The sequence below is a fragment of the Trachinotus anak genome, unplaced genomic scaffold (assembly GCF_046630095.1).
Source record: "Trachinotus anak isolate AG129_WGS33_773 ecotype Australia unplaced genomic scaffold, CSIRO_AGI_Tana_v1 ptg000005l, whole genome shotgun sequence".
Taxonomy (NCBI): domain Eukaryota; kingdom Metazoa; phylum Chordata; class Actinopteri; order Carangiformes; family Carangidae; genus Trachinotus; species Trachinotus anak.
The window spans coordinates 4,974,062-4,995,150 of record NW_027273856.1 but is presented as its reverse complement, the minus strand read 5'-3'; the positions used below and the strand labels follow the sequence as shown (position 1 = coordinate 4,995,150).

Below are 21,089 nucleotides of genomic sequence, written 5' to 3'. Positions count from 1 at the left end.
GACGATTGACATATCTTAAAAAATCATTAATGGCATAAGATGGAAATTGGTGTCACTGATAAGTTCCCATCTCTCAGTCTCTCCATCAGACTCTCTTTTGTGAAACGGTGACACATGAAAGTCTTCTACTCAAAATGTAAATCAGCTTAGGGAACCTACAGGGAACTTGAAGGTGAAACTATGTAGAAATAAAAACAGGAAGTATCCTTACACTGGATTGAAGCTCCCAAACAAAGCAGACGAGTCCCTGTTAGAAGTTTATGAACAGTGCACAAAAAGTAGAGCAATGTAATAAACTGAAGGATGACAACATAATGGGCTGTGGTTAAGGTGAAGATTATTATGCCACGGCACAGGTTTAAAAAAAAGGTTGTGTCTGCCTTAGGTGATTAATCACTGATTTAATACACCAGCTGGTGCGCAAGCTAAGAGTTTAGACTGTGCATCGCCCTCAACTGCACATCCACATGTTGTCTGTGTTCCGCCTCTGATTGTATAAGAAGAGTTAGACTATTTCATTTTTGCATTAATGCATGTTATGGCACTGTTCCATGTTTTTCATCGATAGATCATCTGTGTTTAATCGTTTGAGCATTTCTGATTAATTCTGGTAAGGCTCTATTCAGGAGGGCAGCTGTACATTTATCACTGCTAGTGTTTTTATGCAGAGGCTGCAAAGTGTCCTGTTGTTGCCATTTTAAGTAAAAAGACAATGTTTTAACCCGACTGGATCTTCATCAGGCAAGTCGGGTCAAATCATTGCCTGGTCAGTTAAACATAGCTTCAGCTACTACTTTTTTTTTCTTTTTTAATACTGACTGAGCCTTCGTGAAAGTTCATGGAAACTTGCCGACTACAGCTATGCAAAAATCCTCTAGTATATAGACCTTTTTCACGTTTGCAGTACATTTGTAATAAACAAAAACCAACCATATAAGAAATTATCAAGTAAAACTCAGGGGCCCTTCGGCCAAAAGTTGGCTGACGGCCACCATCTAGAGGTGGCTCAGGAGGTAGAGTGGGTCATTCACTATTCAGAAGGTTGGTGATTTGATCCCGACTCCTCTGGCTCCACATTTTGAAGTTTCCTTGAGCAAGATAGGTAAGATATTGAGCCCAAATTCCCTCTGATGGCTGTTCCATCAGTGTATGAGTGGTAGAAAGCACCGGGTGAATGTGTGTGAATGGGTGAATGCTTCCTGTAGCGTAAAGCACTCTGAGTTGTTGTTACCATTACCTACCATGCTCTGCAGATTGGGTTTTACAGCACATGGCAGCTTCATTACACAACACAAGACTAGTGCATCATCCTATGCATGAAATGCTTGATCTAACACAAATTTGTTTTAAGGAATATGTACCAAAAAAGGAAAATCAGCAAGGTTTTTGACAATATTTTGACAAAGGACCACTCTACGAGCATGGCCATAAATTAGTTAACAAATGTATAATCTGCCATAGTTGATACTGAACTTATATGGTGCAAGTTTCCTCTTTGTTCGGTTGGGAGTCCATCCTTAAGCATAAGCAGCAGTGGCCTTAAGGTCAAAGACTTCATTGTACTGAACACACTGTTTAAAAGATGGAGACAACGGGGGATAAAACTCACTGGCTCCTGCCTCCGGAGCAGCTTTGACAGGAAATATTAATCTGTTGTACCTTCAATGAGTTTGGGCAGGAAGTGAGCAGCTCCCTTGGTCTTCTTGACACGGTTCCCCTTCATGACCTGTCCGTCCCGGTTGATGCCGATGTACCACGCCCGGCCCGACTGGGTCTGTCTGTACAGGATGGACGAGTAGGTCACGTAGTAGTTCTCGAACACGCACTCCTTAAACTTACACTCCGGCGTGAAGTGTTCCTGAAACACACCACACAGAGGAAGAAGAAGAGGCACGTGCGTCAGGTCAGAGGAGAAGAATAACACATTTGGAGCATCTGCCATTTTTTATCTCTTCTATTATTTATATATTTACTCTCCAATTCCTCTGGCTCAGCTGGGAATGGGAGGAAATGGGCCCCACATTTCATCGTGACAGGGTTACAGGAGCATCTGTGGCTGCATCAACAAACTGCACACACTCACACACACACTCAGACAAACTCATTCCAACATGTGCACACTCCTATTTGCCACATGGACAAAGTGGTTCATGAGCGGGGATGCCATAACTCAGCTGGTTCGGTTTACCTGTAACAAACAACAATCAACCGGATCCTTCACCCCCCTCTATAGTTTAATGACCCCGGCGTCGGCCTTCGGCTCACACACACACACACACACACACAGACGCACACACACACACAAACACAGACACGCATAGCTCTGCATTAGACAATACATCAACACCAGTGCCCCCCACGCCAGCCCCCCTCGCCCTCATCTCTCTCTCGTTACAGCTCTCACATATTCCCTCTCTATCTCATATTCTGCCTCTCCTCCACTTCAGTCCCTCCATCCCTCCGTCATTTGGTAACCTTGTCGAGGAACAAACCAATTTGCAGGATTGATTTGGAGCCTTGATGTGACGGGTGAGCAGAAAAGGCCTGAATAAGGAATTTGCTCTCTCTCTCTCTTGTACATTTCCTTCCTCTCTCACTCTCTCTCCTCCTCCTGTTCTCCATCTTCTATCTCTCTCTCTCTCCCTCTCTCTGCTTGTCTGCCACCGCAGGCGCAGGGCCTTAACGCCTGCCTATATCCATCGTACCACACATAAACAAGCTAATTACATTGACTGTATCGCCCATTCTTTAATTACACATCCATTCACTTAGGCAGCCATTCATTTCCTCACCCACCTATTAACTCTGCTCTAATAGTACAGAGTGAAACCCAAAGGTCGAAATGCTTTTGGAAGGTGTAATCAGACCGCTATCATTAACCGTGTTTGCATTGCGGTGTGATGCATCTGTGTGTGATGCATGGGATAACACAGAGTCATTTATTCACACAGCAGACACACAGGGGACAGATGCACATCTGTCTGCAGAGCGTTTACTCTGACTACACTCCAGGCTGATTTCTGACGGATCATTTCCTATTTATCATAAACTGCAGAGGGCCGACTCTCTTACACCTCTTCACCCTCAACGTTTAACAAACCACTAAAGCAGAGCCTCCGAATAATAAAAACAGTGAAAGCTATCTGTCACCTGAGTCCAATAATCCTTATTCCCCTCATCTCCAAGACAAACCAGACTTTACTCTCAGTGATGCAGTTCCTCTTTTATTCAGCAGGGGCTGCTCCAAACACACAGGCAGTCTGAGGCTCCCGTCACTGCTGCTGCTGCTGCCGCTGCTGCTCCAAAATGAACTACCCGCCACTCCGCAACATTCAGCTCCCCCAAAAGGAGCTTGTTTAGCATGCTGAAAACAACTTGAGTTGTAGAACAGCCACAAATGCAGAAAATTATTTATTTTTAAGCTTCTTTTTCTGCACCAAAACTCCATGTTGTTTTGTATATTTTAGGCAGAATTTGTTGAAATGCCCTGTGATTTAGGATAACATATTGATTTGTAAAAACTGCTGCGTCTCTCTTCTGATTTTAACTTATTTCAGAAAGAACATTAGATCCTGACTTGATGAAATGAAAAAGAAAAACACTGAGGAACCGAGAGAGACACACTCCCTAATCAGATCATGTCAGGATCATTAAAACGCATCCATGACCCAACACTTTTTGACACTGAAATGACTACAATCTTCTGCTACACACAGATGGTTTCAGAGGAGACACCAGCATTCTGTGTGTGTGTGTGTGTGTTTAGATGTGTATGTGTGTGAGGGTGTGTACATCCACTCATGCGTGTCTGCTGTTGTGACAGAGAGACATGACAGATCCCTCTTACATCAGTGGGAGGCCACCCGGCGCCAGATGACATGAATACACACACACACACACACACACACACACACACACACACACATACATGCTCACAACATCAACAGTGACGGATGGAGCGGTTGCCAACCTCATCACTCACTCCCACGGACAGAGGAGGGAAAGGAGGGAAGGAAGAAAGGAAGGAAGGAAGGAGGACGAGCGGCAGGGGACAAGATGAAAGGAGGGAAAGAAAAAGAGGAGGAGGAGTGAAGGAGAAGAAAAAAAATTCAACAAATTAGACCTTGTGAGAGTTGAGGGAGGAGACACACAGAGATACAGTAGGATTACACGCCAGAAATTACACACACACACACACACACACACACACACACACACACACGTCTCATTTCCATCAGTTGACACCTAAAGACATTATTCAGCCCCGCTCACAGGCACATGGCTGCCATTAACCACTGAGCCTCCGGCGCGCTCAGCTGGGGAATTGATTCTATGTAAGACCTCTGTGAAAAGTCAATAGGCATTAGGGCAGAAAAAAAGCTGGATTAGGCTTTGATTGGACGGGCGACGCGGCGACGCAACCGAGCGTGAGGAACTTAAAACGACTTACAAGCTGCGAGCGGGCAACCACAGGTTAATCCAGGGGCTCTGAGTCGCAGACACTTATCGACCACGTCCCAGAGGACAAATGTATTTCACAGCGTTGATAGGACACATGTGTGAGCTGTGTGTTTGTACTGTACATGACTATGGAAAAACAGGAGACGGACTGACTCTGTTTTTCAAGTCCTAAGCCCGTGATAGAGTGCTGCAGGAATGAGTCCTAAAACATGGAAAGTAGTTAGCATGTTAGCACTTCCTGTTCCCTTGTCCTGAAGTCTCTGGGTTTTTGGTTAGAAGGCTGAAATAAAGGTTAACACAAGCACAGATTTTTTCACATTTTATTCCAGAACATAAAACACATCAGAAAATACCTCAGTTGTTCTTTAAGCTCTTTTAAAGTCTGGTTGCTAAGAAGTGGTTAAATGAGACTACAGAGGTTGCCGGGGACGTTAAACGTCATCACGCCCAACATGAAAACCGATCTAGTCCATCACTAGTCCATCTTCACAGCCACGCTGTGTTTATACTCACACTTTTGCAAACTATTACTAACTTTGTGAGAAGAAAGACTTTTGTAGAAGAGGTAAGAGCTAAATCAACCTATTTGGAAGTTTAGTGGTGGTGATGTTAAAGTCATGCAATGGTGGTGTAGTTTGTTTATGTTCTAACATTAGCTTTTTACTTCTGGTGATTGTATTTTGGCTTTAAAAAAAGGTTACTGTGCTGAGCAAAATGTGTTTAAGTGTCATACATTTTATCATAGAGCTTATTTTCTGCAATAATCCAAAAGCCCATGTAAAAATTGCTGTTTTTTTTTGAAGGGACCAGCCAAACTGTCCTCGTCCACATCATATGTTGTAATCCAAGCAGCTTTAAAGAAAGTTTTTAATTCAAACGGTCACCTTAGTGAAGAGATAATTGTATAGAGGCTACTTTATGATGCCTTTTGATGTATGAGAATGAGGGTGATCAAAAAGGTCAAAATGTCGAGTTTACTTCAAAACTTCACATCAGTCAAGTGTCTGTCCGGTTACATCTCCAGCCTCCCTCTCTCTGCCCTGTCCCTCCTGTCTCCTCACGTCACAATCCAATGAAACAAAAACTGTCATAAAAACGTCCTGTGGGGGGAAAACTTTAAAGGGCCTCCCGCGTTATAAAAATATATTGGATTGATCATGAAGTGAGAAATGTTTTCTTCCTTCCACAAAACAAACAAACACTTGTATCAGTGGATTTTCGTGATGCTGAAGGCAGGAGCATCGTGAGTTCATGACACTTAATGGTGCAGAGGAGAGATTCTGTGTTTGATCCAATTATAAGTAAAGAATTTCTCTATATATTTAGATCATCAAAGGATCTGAGATCAGTGTCAGCTGTTGTAATGCCACAGATGTTAGTGAGTGTTCATAAAGCTGTGAGCTGAAATTTTAATCAGAACATGGTAAATCTGAGAGAGAAATAAAGTGGGACGTTTTTGTTCCTGTGTAATGAATGATGAAATATTTACCTGCAGATGTAACTCCTGTCAGAAGGATAAGAATCTGCACTAAAAGCACACAGAGCAAGGTTAGCCTTGTTTACCAGAAACGCTGATTATTATCTGAGCAAATGAGCAGGGAAAAAAAACGACTTTAATAGAGGACAAACAGCTGAGGAAGCATCGCAGGAGCCTGCAAAAATAATTATCTAAAGACAGGAGTAATTATCATTTTTTAATTTATGCATGGGCAAGATGTAGCCACACTGGCATTCTCTGCAGTGTTTGCTCTTTCAAACTCTGTGTCTAAACCATCACTCAGCATTTAGGGAAGAAAACTCCTCTGAACGAGCGTTGTATTCTCAGGGTGATAGCCCAGCCAGCTTGAGTGTTAAAAAGATGAGAAACAACCTCTGACATTCAAAGCAACTTTGTCAAATCCCATAGTAGCGCCAGCAAATAGTCTCTTCACTTGACTTTTAAAAGCAACATTTTTCTAGCTGACTTGTGCTACAACTGGCGGAGCGGCGCCGTTAGGAAATATTCACAGACCAAAGATGCTTCACTCAGGAAAAAAATAAAATAAAATAAAGGGATGTGTCATATTCACTGTAGCTGTGTGTGAATCTGCTGGAACAACACGCTGCAAGAAACGACAAGGTTTGCTAGTGGTGTCTACTGAAGCTGATTTCAAAGGCCATATCTGTAATGTTTTGGACTCTATATTACAGGTATACTCTGCAGACATACTGTAACCGAGGCTCATGGTCTTATCTGAATTTTATGGCTGAATTTACAAAACGTCCTGATATAAACAAACCTCTAACAGCACAGGCAAAAAAAAAAAAAAAAAACTACATTAAATATATGATACATTTATATAATGGACTGTGCCTTTAAGACTTTTAATAAGAGAGGAGGCTGTGTTCGCTGATTATCTTTGTGAGTTTGACACATTGAGAAATCCCTTTCACTTGCACAATATTTGATCCATATTTAACATAAAAAAATATTGATTATAGCAGCTTTAAAATACTATTTAAACATCTAAAGCTGAGCAAATTCATCATGTGAAATGACCGAATGCTCGACAACAGCGACCAAATTAACCTTAAGCTGTTTTCAAGGCCAAGAATTGATGTTGAAAATCGAATTAGACTCAGAAAATGACCCGCTTCTCCTCGGGGAATTGATTTTTGAATGATCAGACAGTTCTCTCAGCTCATTGTGAATCAAACAGACCTGACCCCTCAACAACCTAAGTGCTGGCTTTAAAGGGCTTTTCCTCAGTACAATTTCCACCTATCAGCCTCTCAGTTCTCTTGAGTGTCTGTGAGTTGCTGACCGACAGAGAGGAGAAAGAAGTTTTTAGTAGTTCAGGCAGAGAGGGGTCCTCGTCTGTGCCAACAGTCTGGCATTTACAGGGACGCCCTGAAGAGCGCTGGAGCTTGACCAGGCCTGATGGGCTCTCAGCATCCAGAAAACACACACGCAGGCACATGTGCGCCATAAGGCAACACACACACAGGCAGGCGAGAGAAACGCCATCCGCAAACACATATATGTAAACACATGTTCATGATGTCTGGCTGCACAAGAGGATGAATAAACAAGATTTAAGCATGAAACAACCTTTCAACACAAACGTATGCGGACAAATGGAGTGGGGATGAAAAACAGACACGCACTTAAACACACACACACACACACACACACACACACACACTCACAAAGTGCAATGAGAACAGCTGGAGAGGGTGCAGGTGAGTGCACAAGGGGGAAGAAGCGGGAGGGGGGGGGGGGGGGTGTTCTCTGCTTCTCACCTTGACAGCCAGACCCTCGCTGCGCGTTTGGGGATTTTCCAAAGGGAACCAGAGATAACCTGCCTCAGCTCTACGCTACCTTCCTCATCTCTCCTTCTCCCCCCCCCCCTCTCTCTCACTCTCTCTCTCCTCTCTTTCCCTCAGTGTCCTCCATCCTTCACATTTCTCCTCACCTCCGTCCTCAAGGCCATGTGTGTGCACGCTTTTGTTGCCACATCAGAGGAAGCACAGGCACACCTTGCTGTGTGTGCATGTCTGTGTGTGTGTGTGTGTGTGTGTGTGTGAGAGACGGGGGGGGGGGGGGGGGGGGGGGGGGGGTCAATCAGAGTGTGAAAGAGGGAGAGAAAGACACACAGAGAGCAAAAGAGAAAGGAAGGAGAGCAGAGGAAAGGAATCAAGGGTGCTGACTCAAAGAAAAAGAGACAAGCGGTTTCTGATTCAATGGGTGGGTGAGGAAGGTCAGAGGAGAGGAGTTGGAGGCGTGAGTGTGTGTGTGTGTGTGAGGGGAGCTCGGTCCTCTCAGGTCATTCTGCAGGAGGACTTGTTAAAGGTTTTGTTGAGGGGGCCGACTAATTGCCAGTTTGCCACCTGTCAGGTGTCTGTGTGTTCTTGTGAGGGCAGTGTGTGTGTGTGTGTGTGTGTGTGTGTCTTTTATATGCTACAAACTTATATTGTATATGCTATTATTATTATCTGTTATTATATGTGGCTGTTACTGACCTACATAAACAAATTAAAGACGAAGTATTACTTAGGAAAACATGAATGAAGTGAACAACATTGAATCTACAGAACTGTGATGAAAATAAGGGCGGTGAAATGATTAATCATGAGTTCATACAAGACTGTTCTGTTGCTACAACTCTAATTTATTCTAACAGGGTCACTCTTTCAGTCTCAAAGCCTAGGTGATGAGTTCTTCATAATGAAGTTTTAATTAAAACCTGCAGGATGCAACAAAGCATTTCACTCAACTTAAAGGCACCCGGTGTAGTTTCTGACCACTAATGGTGCTATGGGGAAACGTTTTGATCAGGAGGTCCCTGTTTTGTTTGTATCTTGTGTTCTATCATGAACATGTACATGCATGAGAGCGATGCAATGCACATTCCTGCCGACGACAGTGATGCCAAGCATAAGAAGATGAGCAGGTGAAAAGAGGATTCACAGGAGGAGCGTGTCAACTGGAGAAGGGGGCAAAATATTTTAAAAGTTTCATGAGGAAGAAAAGACAGAAATGAACATTTTTGCCCAGGCTAAGCAGCGCATTTGGGTGAGAAATAGAATATGAACATAACTGTTATGACAAAATAATACAGTGATAAGTGTCAGGTTTTAATGTCCGTGCTGTACAACGGCATGAATATAGTTGGACATAACACTGTGTGGCAAACACAGGTGTGAATTAAGTCATTGTAAAGTATATTTCTAACAGCTGATCAGTCCAAACAAGCACGACTTCAGTGCTGAACTGAGCTGAGCAACGTTTCCTTCCTGCAAACTACTGTTTACAGTGTCAGGACTGTGATGTGGCGCTGTCCAAGGTGCTGATCCTGCTGCAGGGAGCAGTGAGGGAGCTGTTCTGGGTCCTCTACCCTTCTCTCTCCAGCCCACATTAATGGGTGTATTTTAACCATGAAAACTCATATTCATACATAGATAAATGCAGTGTGATTTAACACTGTTCCTGCTTTAATCACAATAAATGTTCCTTTTTTGATGCAGATGCCTGAGGAGTGATTAGTTAAACAGGTTTATTTAAGCATTAATCTGTCATTGCTTTTTATTACTTTTTACTTTGCTCTTAGCAATAACATCACCAAAGTAGCAGCAGATTGATGCTGACGTGCCAGAAACAGACGTGATTCTGAGAGGATTAGTCTCAGATCAAAGTCTGAGGCACATCTTCCACCAAACTACCAACAACTTGCTTTGGGCTGCCTCGTGTGAATGTGCCTTTCTTCCCACCTGTGCACCAAACGCTCTGCTGTAGGCACCAAAATACCACACAGACGGGCAAAGCTAATTGCAATGTCAGGATTTTGTTAAAGAAGCTGTCAGAGCGCTGCTCCTGCTGGTTATTGCGCTTCCACAAAAACAGGACCCATCATTTCTGATCGCTCTAACCAAATTCTTTTGTTTCCTAACATGTATGTAACTCCGGACTCTGCAGTTCCTCTCAACTACAAGGTGCACAACTCTTCAGTTCTAGTTCACTCTCACTGCTCTCATCATGTCATGTGCAGCCACAGCAGGCAGTGAAAAAGCTCCAAAAAACCCCACTGCACACTGCCTACTCAGCACCAAAAGGCAGACCAGAGCAGCACAAAAGACACAAGTCAGTGAGCAACTTTAACGGCTAAACATCTGGATGTTTTTTTTTTCTCTGAAGGGAGAGTGAATATTGGACTTAAATTTGTGGTGGCCAGAAACATGACTCCACATGAATAATAATGTTCCTTTGTATCTGCTGGAATTTTAAATAAGCAAATATGTATCAACAAGATTGATTGTCTTGTTTACAACTGGTTTCTGCTGCCCCCTATGTGACATAAACATCAGCTACTGCAGACTGAGGTCTCACTGCCAAACAATAGTAAATACAGTTGAAAAAGAAGATGACAGGTGAAACGGGTCTGCACATGCAAAGATTTCACGCACTGATGCAGAGTAGCTCATAAGATATAAAATAAGACAGATTTTACTTTAATTATATTATAAATAACAGAAAAAAATGATTTTTGGTGTCTATGTTCTTGGAAGTTAAGAGAAAAGTTAAAGAGAACATTTCTCCAAAAAAAACAAAAAAAACAAAAAAAAAACTCCAGTATATCCTCAGCCCTGCAGAGATCCTGTGACCTACTCTTCACAATAGCAGCGAAGGAAAACTACTGAACTCCTGGAGAAACCATCCCCACACAGCTCTTATAGAACACAGTGTGATGATGGATGTGGTAACTCTCTATATCACCAAAGACCATCCATCCCAATGAACTGGCTTTATGAGACATGGCAGCACAATGCCACAGCATGAAATTTATATAGAACAACCCCACTCATATGAATTAATTTACAATAAAAAGTTTGTGTACTTGAACTTCTCCTAACTATTTGTGTTTGGTATGTTGTAAATGATCATATAAAATGTATCTGTGCATGCACCTGTGTTGGTGTGTGTGTGTGACCCTGTGAGAGTGTGTTTATGGATTGTTAGTGCTGATCAGGATGTGGAACGGGGCTCTACCCCCTCAGCTCGCTGGGACAGTCGTAACTCTTGTCAAAATACAGCAATGCTGTTGTGCTGGCTCTGGCTGCAGCTGCAGCATTTTTAGGTAGATGTGAAATCCTGTCTCATATCACCACCTCCTCCTCCACCTCCACCTCCACCTCCTCCCTTCCGCCTGCATGACGTCCCACATCTTTCTTTACCCATTCCCCTGCCCTTCCTGTCTCATCTCTTTACCAAATCTTGCTTACCTTGCTCTCCTCCTCCCCTCCTCCCTCTTTCCTATCTCACCTAGGTCGGTCACGTGATCAGAGGTGTTCCCTATTTAGCAGCCGGTGCCTCCATCTCTAAAGGAGTCCCCGGTGGAGCGGTTAGAGGAGGCCACAAACAGTGCAGAGAACAGGCAGCGAGGGGAGGGGACAAACAAGGGGGAAAGAATCAACCAAGTAAGAGGTTTGGGAGAAGTGGTGGGAGAGATAAACAGAAGTTCAGTGAATAAGGGAGAAAGAGCGGTAAAGTGGAGAGCCCTCATAACAAGAGAAAACCGGTTCTGGTTCTACAAGCTTGGTGAAGGGCTGTGGTGGCCACACTAAGTGCTGCAACCAGCCAGGAACATGCTAAAGCTATTAGCTCTCTGAGTTTCTTTTTATTCTCTTTTTTTACTGCCCCTGGCATTTTGTTCTCTAGATTTCTAATTTCATTCAACAGAGTTTCAATAAAGATTTTTAAAAAAAAAAGCTCTCCTTGCTAACAAGGATGCTAACTGCTTGCTAGTTTTTACGCAAGCTTGTTAGCTCAGCTGGGGACAATACGTTCACACCGTTTGTTCAAAATATGTATTTGTACCGTCAGCTCCTGTCTCATAGCTGTCTGCAAGCCTTTTGTCTTTCGAGGAAACAGTTTATAGTCCGACAGAGAAGGTTTTTCAATCATCAATACTAAAAACAAATGCTAGCATCATCAACTTGACGGGGAAAATTAGCCTGAATTTAATTTGTCCCTTGGAGCGACAGATTCTCCTGCAAAATGTTGGTGTTTTTAAAATCAGTCGTGACTACACAAACAAACGACAACAGAAGGTCAGGTCAGGTCTTTCACTGTGAGCACTGACGCCTATGACCTCGCTTGCTTGCATGTCATGTTGGTGATCAAGTAATAAAAAGTTCTGTTGCTGAACTCACTTTAAACCTACAGTATCTGGACATCAGTGTGTATTAAATGTGCAAATTGTTACAGAAACTCAAACACCCCAGCATGATTCCAATACACATCTATATTTGTCTTTTCGCTGACACTGCATGTGGGAAAAAAAAAGGCAGGAAATGGTTTTATTTCCCTGCCCATCAGTGGTTCTCAGTACTGGGTCACAAGTGGAGCTGTGTTCGTTTATCCTCTGAGTGTAGATTCACAATGTCATCTGGCAGAGTAAAGTTTTACTTTACCCAACTTTCCCCTGTTAGTTTGACCAGAGCTGGTCTCGGGTATCGGAGTCCGGCCCAATTATGTCTGCCTGCCTCTGTCAGATTGTTTATACCTGGCTGCACATGTGTGTTTGTGGGATGTGAAGGGTGGCTAAATTGCACAGGGGAGTGTGTGTGTGTGTGTGTACAGCTTCATGTTTTGCTGTGTGTGTGTGTGTGTGTGTGTGTGTCCCACCCCCCCACACACACACTCCTCCACCATCTACAAATCACTCCTCCCTCCCTCTCCACAGCCATCTCTCTACCCGGGAGGCTTTTCCAAAGCGCACGGCTAATAAAGTGGGCCAGGTCCGCGGCTGAGCACTATTTTTATCAGAAAGCAATTTTCAGGAGGTGCCCACAGGTAAGCGGGTCCCAGCGCCTCAGACAATGAAGCCATGACAAGGAGTTTCCCCCTGCCATTAACCTCTGCTGAGCTACTTGTGAACGCCCCAGTGCTCCAGTAGCACTGCACAGCCACAGAGGTTTGCATGGACCTGCTCCTAGTCCCTTGTTTAATATCAAGACCTCCAAAACCTATTTATTTTACCTTAAATCACTGAGACAAAATGGACACAGCGAACGCTTGTTATTTGTTCTTTAGGTTTTTTCAGTATGTATGATTTGAGATATGTAGGGCATCAGACATGAAGGAAACACAGGCAGTTGGTGGGGAATAAAGAGAGATGTATGGCAACCAGATGAATAAAGGTGCTGCAGAGGTGAAGGCGACAGGGGAATGATGAAGAGGAGGTGTGTATTGTTGGGGATGTGTAAAGACAGATGGATACACACAGCCCATCTGGCCTCTTTTCTTCATACAGCTGGTCTTTCTGGCTCAGCTGTGAAAAAAAGTTTCTGCTCGTGCATATTATCATCACAAAGCCGGGCTTCATTTATATCTGATTACCATTATCAGTGGACTGTGACAAAGTGAAATTTTAAATTGCTTAGATGTAGATTGCTCAGTGACTGGAACAGTGAGAACAGTGAGTGTGTCACAGGAGACAGGTGGACAAAATATCATGAATACCTGTACTAATTCATGCAATCTAGAGAAAAATATGAAAAAAATATATAATGAAAATTACAGGCTTCACCAGGATATGGTTCCAAAGCTATTTGATTAGACTGAATTGTACTGTACACAGTAGAGTGAAGTGTGCACTTTACTCACCCATCTCCTTGTTATGCTACTATCTCAGTCTACTCCACAACTCCACCACATTTATCAGTCATCTATAGTTACATAATTAGCATTAATAAAACACCTTTGTCATAGACTTCAATGCACAATAGTATAGTAAAGACAGCAGAGTTAAAATTAGCACCATCTTCAACAAGAAATGCTTCCACATCAGTGCAAAAGTACAAATAATCCAGTGATGCATGTAACAATAGAAATGTAAAATTATAGAAGCACTGAAGTACAATTTTAAATCCATGGCATTTTGAGATAATGAAGAATATTTTTTACAATGACTTGTTTTTAATTTTACATCTGCATTAGCTGATTTTGGCCACTTGGGGCAGTGCAATAGGCAATATGCATAACATCGGCACATAATCACCTTTTGACGTTGCTGTGTTAAATTTGAACTTGTAAATTTAACAAACAGTGGCTCCGTGACCAGAGCAACATTAGAATTCACTTGCAGCCATGTTTCTGTTTCTTCTAGTCTATTATTCACTCTCCTTTTAGTTCTGTTTTGGTCGCCACCAACTCCTGTAGGAAGGATCTGGTTCTTCAGCTGCTGAATGCTACACCATGTTCAGTACTGGGGAGCAATGAGCTAAACTATCGCTATCAGCAACACATCACATTATCATTTGATCCTTTGTAATATAAGAATATTAACCAGTGTAGCTTTACCTAAAAGTTAAATTTAAATTTTCGCCACATTGTGGTATTTTTTATTTCAATTTTTGAATATTGGTTCCAACACTTCACAGTGGCTCCTCTTCCCACATTTACCCCTCGCATCTCATACTTCTGACAGTGACAGTTTGCTGAGCCAGCACTACCAAGGATGACATCAGGTGAGATCACTTGATTGGTATCGTGGGAGATGCTTCATTTCAGTCAAAATTTCAAGGAACACTTTGCAGAAATATTTCAGTACCTCTATGATTCTTTTCTACATTACTGTCAGTTCATATTGTCCCGGGATAGATGCAAACAAATATTTAAAAGAATCTGATTCCACTGAGCATAGATTCATTCAGTCGTTGATTCAACTTAGATTGTAAAAGGACAGGGAGCAGTTAAAGGAAAGGTGAAATAATAAAGTGGGGGAGAGTAAAAAAATGTCATTAGGTAAAGCTGACTATGAAAAGGGAAAGGTTTCGGGATGAGGGGGACAAAGGGAGAGAGGGGAAAGGAGAGCAGAGAGGTAGAGGACAGAGCTAGGACAAGGACGGCAGATAAGGGACACATCAGGACAGGGATATATATTCTGAATAAAAGAGGTTCACAGGTTGACAGAAAGCAAGGGAGGAGGGAAGTGGTGATGGCGGAGAGGGGGAGAAAAAGGCAAACCACAAGAGAGGCCAACAGACACAAATGGCCGGACAGGGAGTAAGACAGACTGACAGGCGAGTAAAAGCTGTACAAGTGAGACAGAGGGGAGGGGAGGAAGGGAGACAGAGGAGGGAGGGGGAAAAAAGATGAGCATGGCGGCGGTTGTTGCTCCCAGCGGAGACGTTATGTTCGGTATGAGTCTGGGCCTGTCAGGCCATCCTTCTCTCCCTCTCTCTCTCTCTCTCTCTCTCTCCCAGCATCCTCCTTTCCCCTTTTCTCTTTCCTCCTCTCAAGATAGCAACAACAATCAGCCCTGTTTGTTATTACTAGTGCTAAGATCCAGCCCAGCCTGTCAATCAAACTGCCCTGTCACCGTCTTGCCCTCAAGGAGCTCGAGGAGCCGTGGCCTTGAATACAGATTCACATGTGTGTCGTGTGGGTACACACCAGCGAGCTTTACGAACCGCATGAGAAGGTCAGAAATGTTTCATCTGTCTGTTCCGTTTCCTTTAAGGGAAGAGCTTTTCATGCCATTTTTAACTAATTATTAAAGCTTAGGTGTCAGCGGGTGTCTCATTTTAAACAACACTCCATCTCCATCCTGCATATTTTTATGTAATTGCAGGAAAACTGAAGCTTTGCAGGGCGTCGGCCTCCTTCTCACCTCTATTATCATCTCATTTCATCCTCCCAAAACAAGAGGTTCATGTAAGGACAAAAGGACATTTGCTCCGTCATTTAGCCTGTCGCTCCCAGTCCATTTTTATTTATCCTGTGCACAACAACTCACAAATCCAAAACAGTTTAAGGCAATAGAAGAGTGTTATTGCCCTCTGCAGCAGTTTATTTTGTAGAAATATACATTTAGCCTTGTCTTTCTCCTTCTCCGCTAAATGAAGCACCCAAGTGTTACTTGGGTGATCCTCAAATATCCCTCATGGCTACAGGGAGATGTTTGGCTGCCTACTTCTTCACTGGCGTAGGTGAAGCTACGCTCAAGAGAGGTAAAGGTTCATTTCCCTTCAGTAACTCCTGTTTATTTTTTTTTCTCTTGTCCTGGGCAGGAGCTGCTTTTTCGCTGCTGCTCTCTTAAACGTGTGTAGAGGTTTAAGTGTGTCATCTGGTTGAACAAAACCAAAGATGGGAGTTGGGGATTTACCGCGCTTGCAGGTGATCAATTATTCATACTGTGTGTTTGCAAGGGAAACCACGGTGCCTGCTAAAGTAATCAAACGTCGTGTACACAGATCCATGTCGTGTAGGCTATTAAAGCTAAAGTGAAATTTGAATTGCTCTCTTTTTATGTAAGTGAAACCATTGGACATATTCATGTAAACAGCTTCTAAGTTTCTAAGCCCTTACAGGGGCGTGTCCCATTGGCAGGAGTGGATGACCTCTGAGATGCTGGAAGATACAACTTCCTCATGTCTGACTTGACATTATAGCCTACAGAGGAGGTTTCCCCCTCCATCATCAAGTCCACATAGCATTAGCTATCAGCTTTCAGTCTGTCTCTTTGCGTTTAACATTTGGAAGGACCCATCGTACTGTAATGTTTGTATCCCATTGGGAGAGTAAGTTAGCCTTTGGTTAGGAATTGAAAGGATATTGCAAATCACATTTAATCAGCTCACCAATAATAAGTTCGACAATGAGTAACAAAAGTTCCTGCACCCTGGGGAACACTAATGAATGGGTCACTATACTACAATATAATGTAAAAATAACTAACTAAATAAATAATAATAATTACAATATCAAATAAGTACACAAGTAAAGAAGAAACACAAGGACAAATGTAAAAAAATGAATTCTTGTTTCAGTTTGACTTTAAAATGTGTGTTCATTAGTGCTTTTATGAAAGCACCATAGAGACCCCATGAGGTGGCAAAACAGCCTGAAAACGGCATTTATACCAGTGGACCATGGTCTAAAACCTCGCTGTGTCATTGAGCAAGAAACTATATCTTCACCAGCTACAGGACTGCTGTTCTGTAGCTCGCCGTGACCCTTGACCTCCTTACAGAGGAGACAGGGAAAAGACATTTTCTGTATGGGTATCAGTGACCTTGGCTAAAAATTGCTTATGGGACTTCGCCATCCTCTAATCACTTCTTTTCTTCCTCAAGGCTATGTTTACTGACTAATTTTCCATATAACATAAAAGATTGAACAAGACAAGAAAAGTGGAGTAAAAGATCAAACACATTCCTTTAAAAAAATGTCTTTTTAATTACCTTGCAAGATAAACTGAGGTCACCACAAATACTTGAAATATTTATGAAAGGTGTTATCATTAAATTAGATTAGGGGATTAGATGAAATTTCCATCATGCTCGTGGGGTAAATGAGTTGTGGTGCTAGAGGACTGAATCATATAAATAAGAAGAGAACAAACAGAAACGACCGAAAATAATATATAAAAAACAACAACAACAAAGAAGCATTAAATGAGGACGATGCGACTGATAAATAAAGATAAATGATGGGTATAAGGAAGGCCAAGCTGGAAAAACTACTTTTCTCTTTTCTCGGAGGCCATTACTGGCAAATGTACAGCTGGGAGGAGGTACTTCATTTTCAGATCCTTTAAATAAGTGTTGTAATTATCTGCTTGTGTGTGCGTGGTTGCAGAGGGGAACACGTCTGCCACAGAGGCCCATGAAAGATTAATGCTGAGTAGCCACTGGAACGCTGCCGCAGCCAAGGTGAGACTTTGTTATTGCCACGAAAAAAGGAAACACCTCTCCACCTCGGTTACACTTTTTATACTGATGCTGCTGGAGAAAAGCTAAGATTTGAGCTTATGAAAGCAAATCATGAAGTTGTCAATGTCAGCTTTGTCTCCTCAAAAGTAGGTTCATATTACTACTTTGCAACTTTGCAGAAAGATGCTGAAACATTATACATTATACTGTAATATAAACTATAATACTGAAAGTATTCTCAAAACTTAACATTATATTTAATTTGTTTTCCTGCAGTATCCCCTCTCACATCATAGCAGCTACGGCAGGATTAAATCTTTTTATGGTTATGTTAAGATCCTTAAAGTTAAGGTTACATAAAGATCACTGTCTTGGTTAAATACTGAAAAAGTCAACAGTGACTTGAAGGAAGGACACTGTTTAGTCTGTTGACATTTAACTGAAACTGCAATGTTGTAATCTTAACCAAAGTGCTTTTGTTGCCTAAGCCCAAGAATTTTGTACAGTAGATAGATAATAAATAATGAGGTTTTCCCTCAAAACATATTTGTCAATATAAATTATATCCAGTAAATGTAGCTGGTTGGAGCAAAACTTTCCTTAAATTTGCATTAATTCATCCTATTTTTGTCCACTTGGGCTGTGGTACACTGCGATATCATCACTTTTTAAGTTAACATGGCTAAGACATTAGCAAACAGTCACAGTAACAGTTAACAGTTCGCTCTGTTATACTGTCTCCAAATTCTGGGGGAAATATGAGGCTTGTTAGGGACTAAATGCTCCACTGTGATCGATAGCTAGCTAACTGTGTGTCTAACAACTTCTGCCAGGCAGGAAGGGTATAAAGTGGGTTGATTTAGGGTCTTTTTTCAGTGAAAACTGCTGGCTAGTGTGTCTGGAAAGGGAGCTATGAAAACAGTGAGAGTGCACTACAATGGTAATGTTGTGGGCTGTTAAATCTTGCGGGACATAAATCTCAAAAAGTTTGCTGCTTTTTTCTCTCTTCCTTGAAATGCAGACCAAAAAACCAACCCCTCAACTATCAGTCATTATCTCAAAAACAAATCTTTAAAGAAAGCGGCCCTTCTCCAACAGTCCCACAGTGCAGTTTCCACTACATAAAGCCAAAGGAAATTGGAACCCACAACTGAAAATGGCACATGTACCTAAATATTTTCTGATATTTCCACACGATCACAAATTTTTACATTGAGGTCATTTCTTTGACCACCTGTTTAAATTTCCCTCCCCCTTGATGCAGGGGCCTGTTCCCTGGACATGCTAACGGTTGCATAACAGGGTGTTAAGGCTCCGCGCTGCCTCTCTCTGAGGGCCCGAGGGCAACGAGTGCAAAACATGCCTTCCTCCTCTATTTCTGTTCCATGTCTTCCTCTCTGTCTCTCACTCTGGTGCTGCGCAGAACAATAGCAGAGCAGGTAGTTTGGGTTGAGAGGGTAAAATATTCCTCCTCCTCTCTTTTGTCCTCCCTCCTTTCTCATCTCAGAGGGATTTTCTGAAACGGTTTTCGTCTTCCCTTCTCTCTCTCTCTCTCTCTCCCTGTGGTTCTTTCCCTTAGTGAAAATGGGTCACCTTTCTTCCGTCAGGAGAATGCCTGGGTAAGTATAACCTTTATATATGTGTGTGTATATGTGCATGCAAGAGTTTTACTGTCTAGGGGGGTTCCAAGCCCTGGAAAAGTCATGTGCAAGGACCATTTTCTGGGGCTCATTAGGGGATTTGTTTTTTTTTTTTTTTTTTTTTTTTTCAGAAGTTGGGGCCTCAGTCAGGTTTAGAGTTAGGCTGAAATATGGATTCAGGCTACGACTTAACATTTTTGCAAGTTGCACTGACAGTTTTTCTTGATGAAAAAGCTTAAAGGCCAATCCTGTTTTATTAAACCTTGGTTTTATTCATGATTATGGCCTCTCTGACAACTTCTCCATTATAGAGAATCCAGAAACATGACTCTGTCTAACAATGTACAGTATATCAGGGCAAGCAGGCATCCTAAGGCTTCCCAAACAATATTAAATTTTATATTAATCATTTCCGATGCATTTGCGTTTAGCCCAAACCAACCATGTAGTGATGGTGAGCTGTGAGCCCTGACAAAGGTCTTCATCTCCCAACTCCAGAAGAACTTCTCCTGCACCCCGACATCTGAGTGGGCGATGTTCAAAGCCGCCATGACTGAGGTTAAAGTATAGTTTGTGTTAGAGTGTGAGATCGACAGGCAGATTGGTGCAGCATCAGCAGTAAATGCACGTATCAGACTGTTGAAATGAAGAGGTAACTGAGCCGGAAGGCAAAGCTTTCGATTTACCAGACGATCTATGTTCCAACCCTAATTTTTGTTTTCAAGCACTTAAAATTATCAAATGTAACTTTAATTGAAAAGCTTAAAGAGGCTTGTGCTACTTGTCCTGATTTATGTTGTTTTGCTGGCATTTCCCAAATCTCTACACATGCAAAGTCAGAGCGATCCGTAGTCAAAAATGGCCACAATTATAAGAATAAGTTGAAAAATACTGAAATTTCTCTTTAACCACAAGTGGACATTTGAAACTGTGGCTCAGAGATTGTACATTCCTTGTACAGTTTGATGGGACGTTTTCCTCATCAAACATGAAGTAACAAAACTCAGGAGGCAAGAGGAACTCAGGCCAAGCCAGACTTGCCAACTGCTTTGTGTCATGTTATGTGATGTGATTTCTGGGCCGAGAAGGGCTTTGAACTTGAGGAAACAAGAATTCTGTTACATCTCGCTGCAGTTTGTGGCTGGCAGAGAGAGAAGCTGCTGGAATTAAGCACAGACATTAAGCAGTGTGCATGTCTGTGTCTCAGCAGGGTGACTGGATGTGCAGCAGAGGGATGACTTGTGCATATCAGTGTACGTTTTCTTTGCAGGCTGGTTTTCCATCCTACCACCTGATAGAAACCCTGTATCTCCCCTCCTCGTCTCTGCCAGCATGCATCGCAGGCAGCGTTGGATGGACTTTGAAGTGAGCGCGCTGACGCACTTCAAACAAGATCTCACACACTTTCCCTGCGTGCCACGAGGAAAAAGGCCGGGGGAAAAAAAAGAGCTTTTCTCTGCATCCTGATCGAGTGCACTCTGATCTATTCCTCTGTCTCTTCATCTACTCTTCTATCTGCCTCTCGAAGTCGCTCCTCTCTGCACATCAGTGCAAAATAACTCAGGAAGCCTGGCATGAGCTGTTTCATGAGTTGTAGCGTACAAGTGCTGCTGTGACCGCGCGCAGGAAAGTGTTTGATGCACAGACAGCGCGTACAGTTTCAGATGTTACCACCTCAACCTCTCTCTGTCACTGTGTGAGAAAAAAAGAAACTAGGAGGTGAAAAGATTTAATCTCAGAGAGTCTCAGATGACATCATGGTGTCATGAGGTGCTGATGTGCGTATCAATC

General features: G+C 42.6%; 1 protein-coding gene across 1 annotated transcript in view; it reads right to left on the bottom strand.

The window, feature by feature from the left end:
• Window positions 1-21,089, bottom strand: part of fgf11a (fibroblast growth factor 11a) — a 93,687-nt gene that overhangs the window by 8,705 nt on the left and 63,893 nt on the right. The window contains exon 4 of the mRNA XM_071477914.1: window positions 1,660-1,858. Coding sequence (XP_071334015.1) covers window positions 1,660-1,858 — 199 coding nt within the window. The remainder of the gene's footprint in view (window positions 1-1,659; window positions 1,859-21,089) is intronic.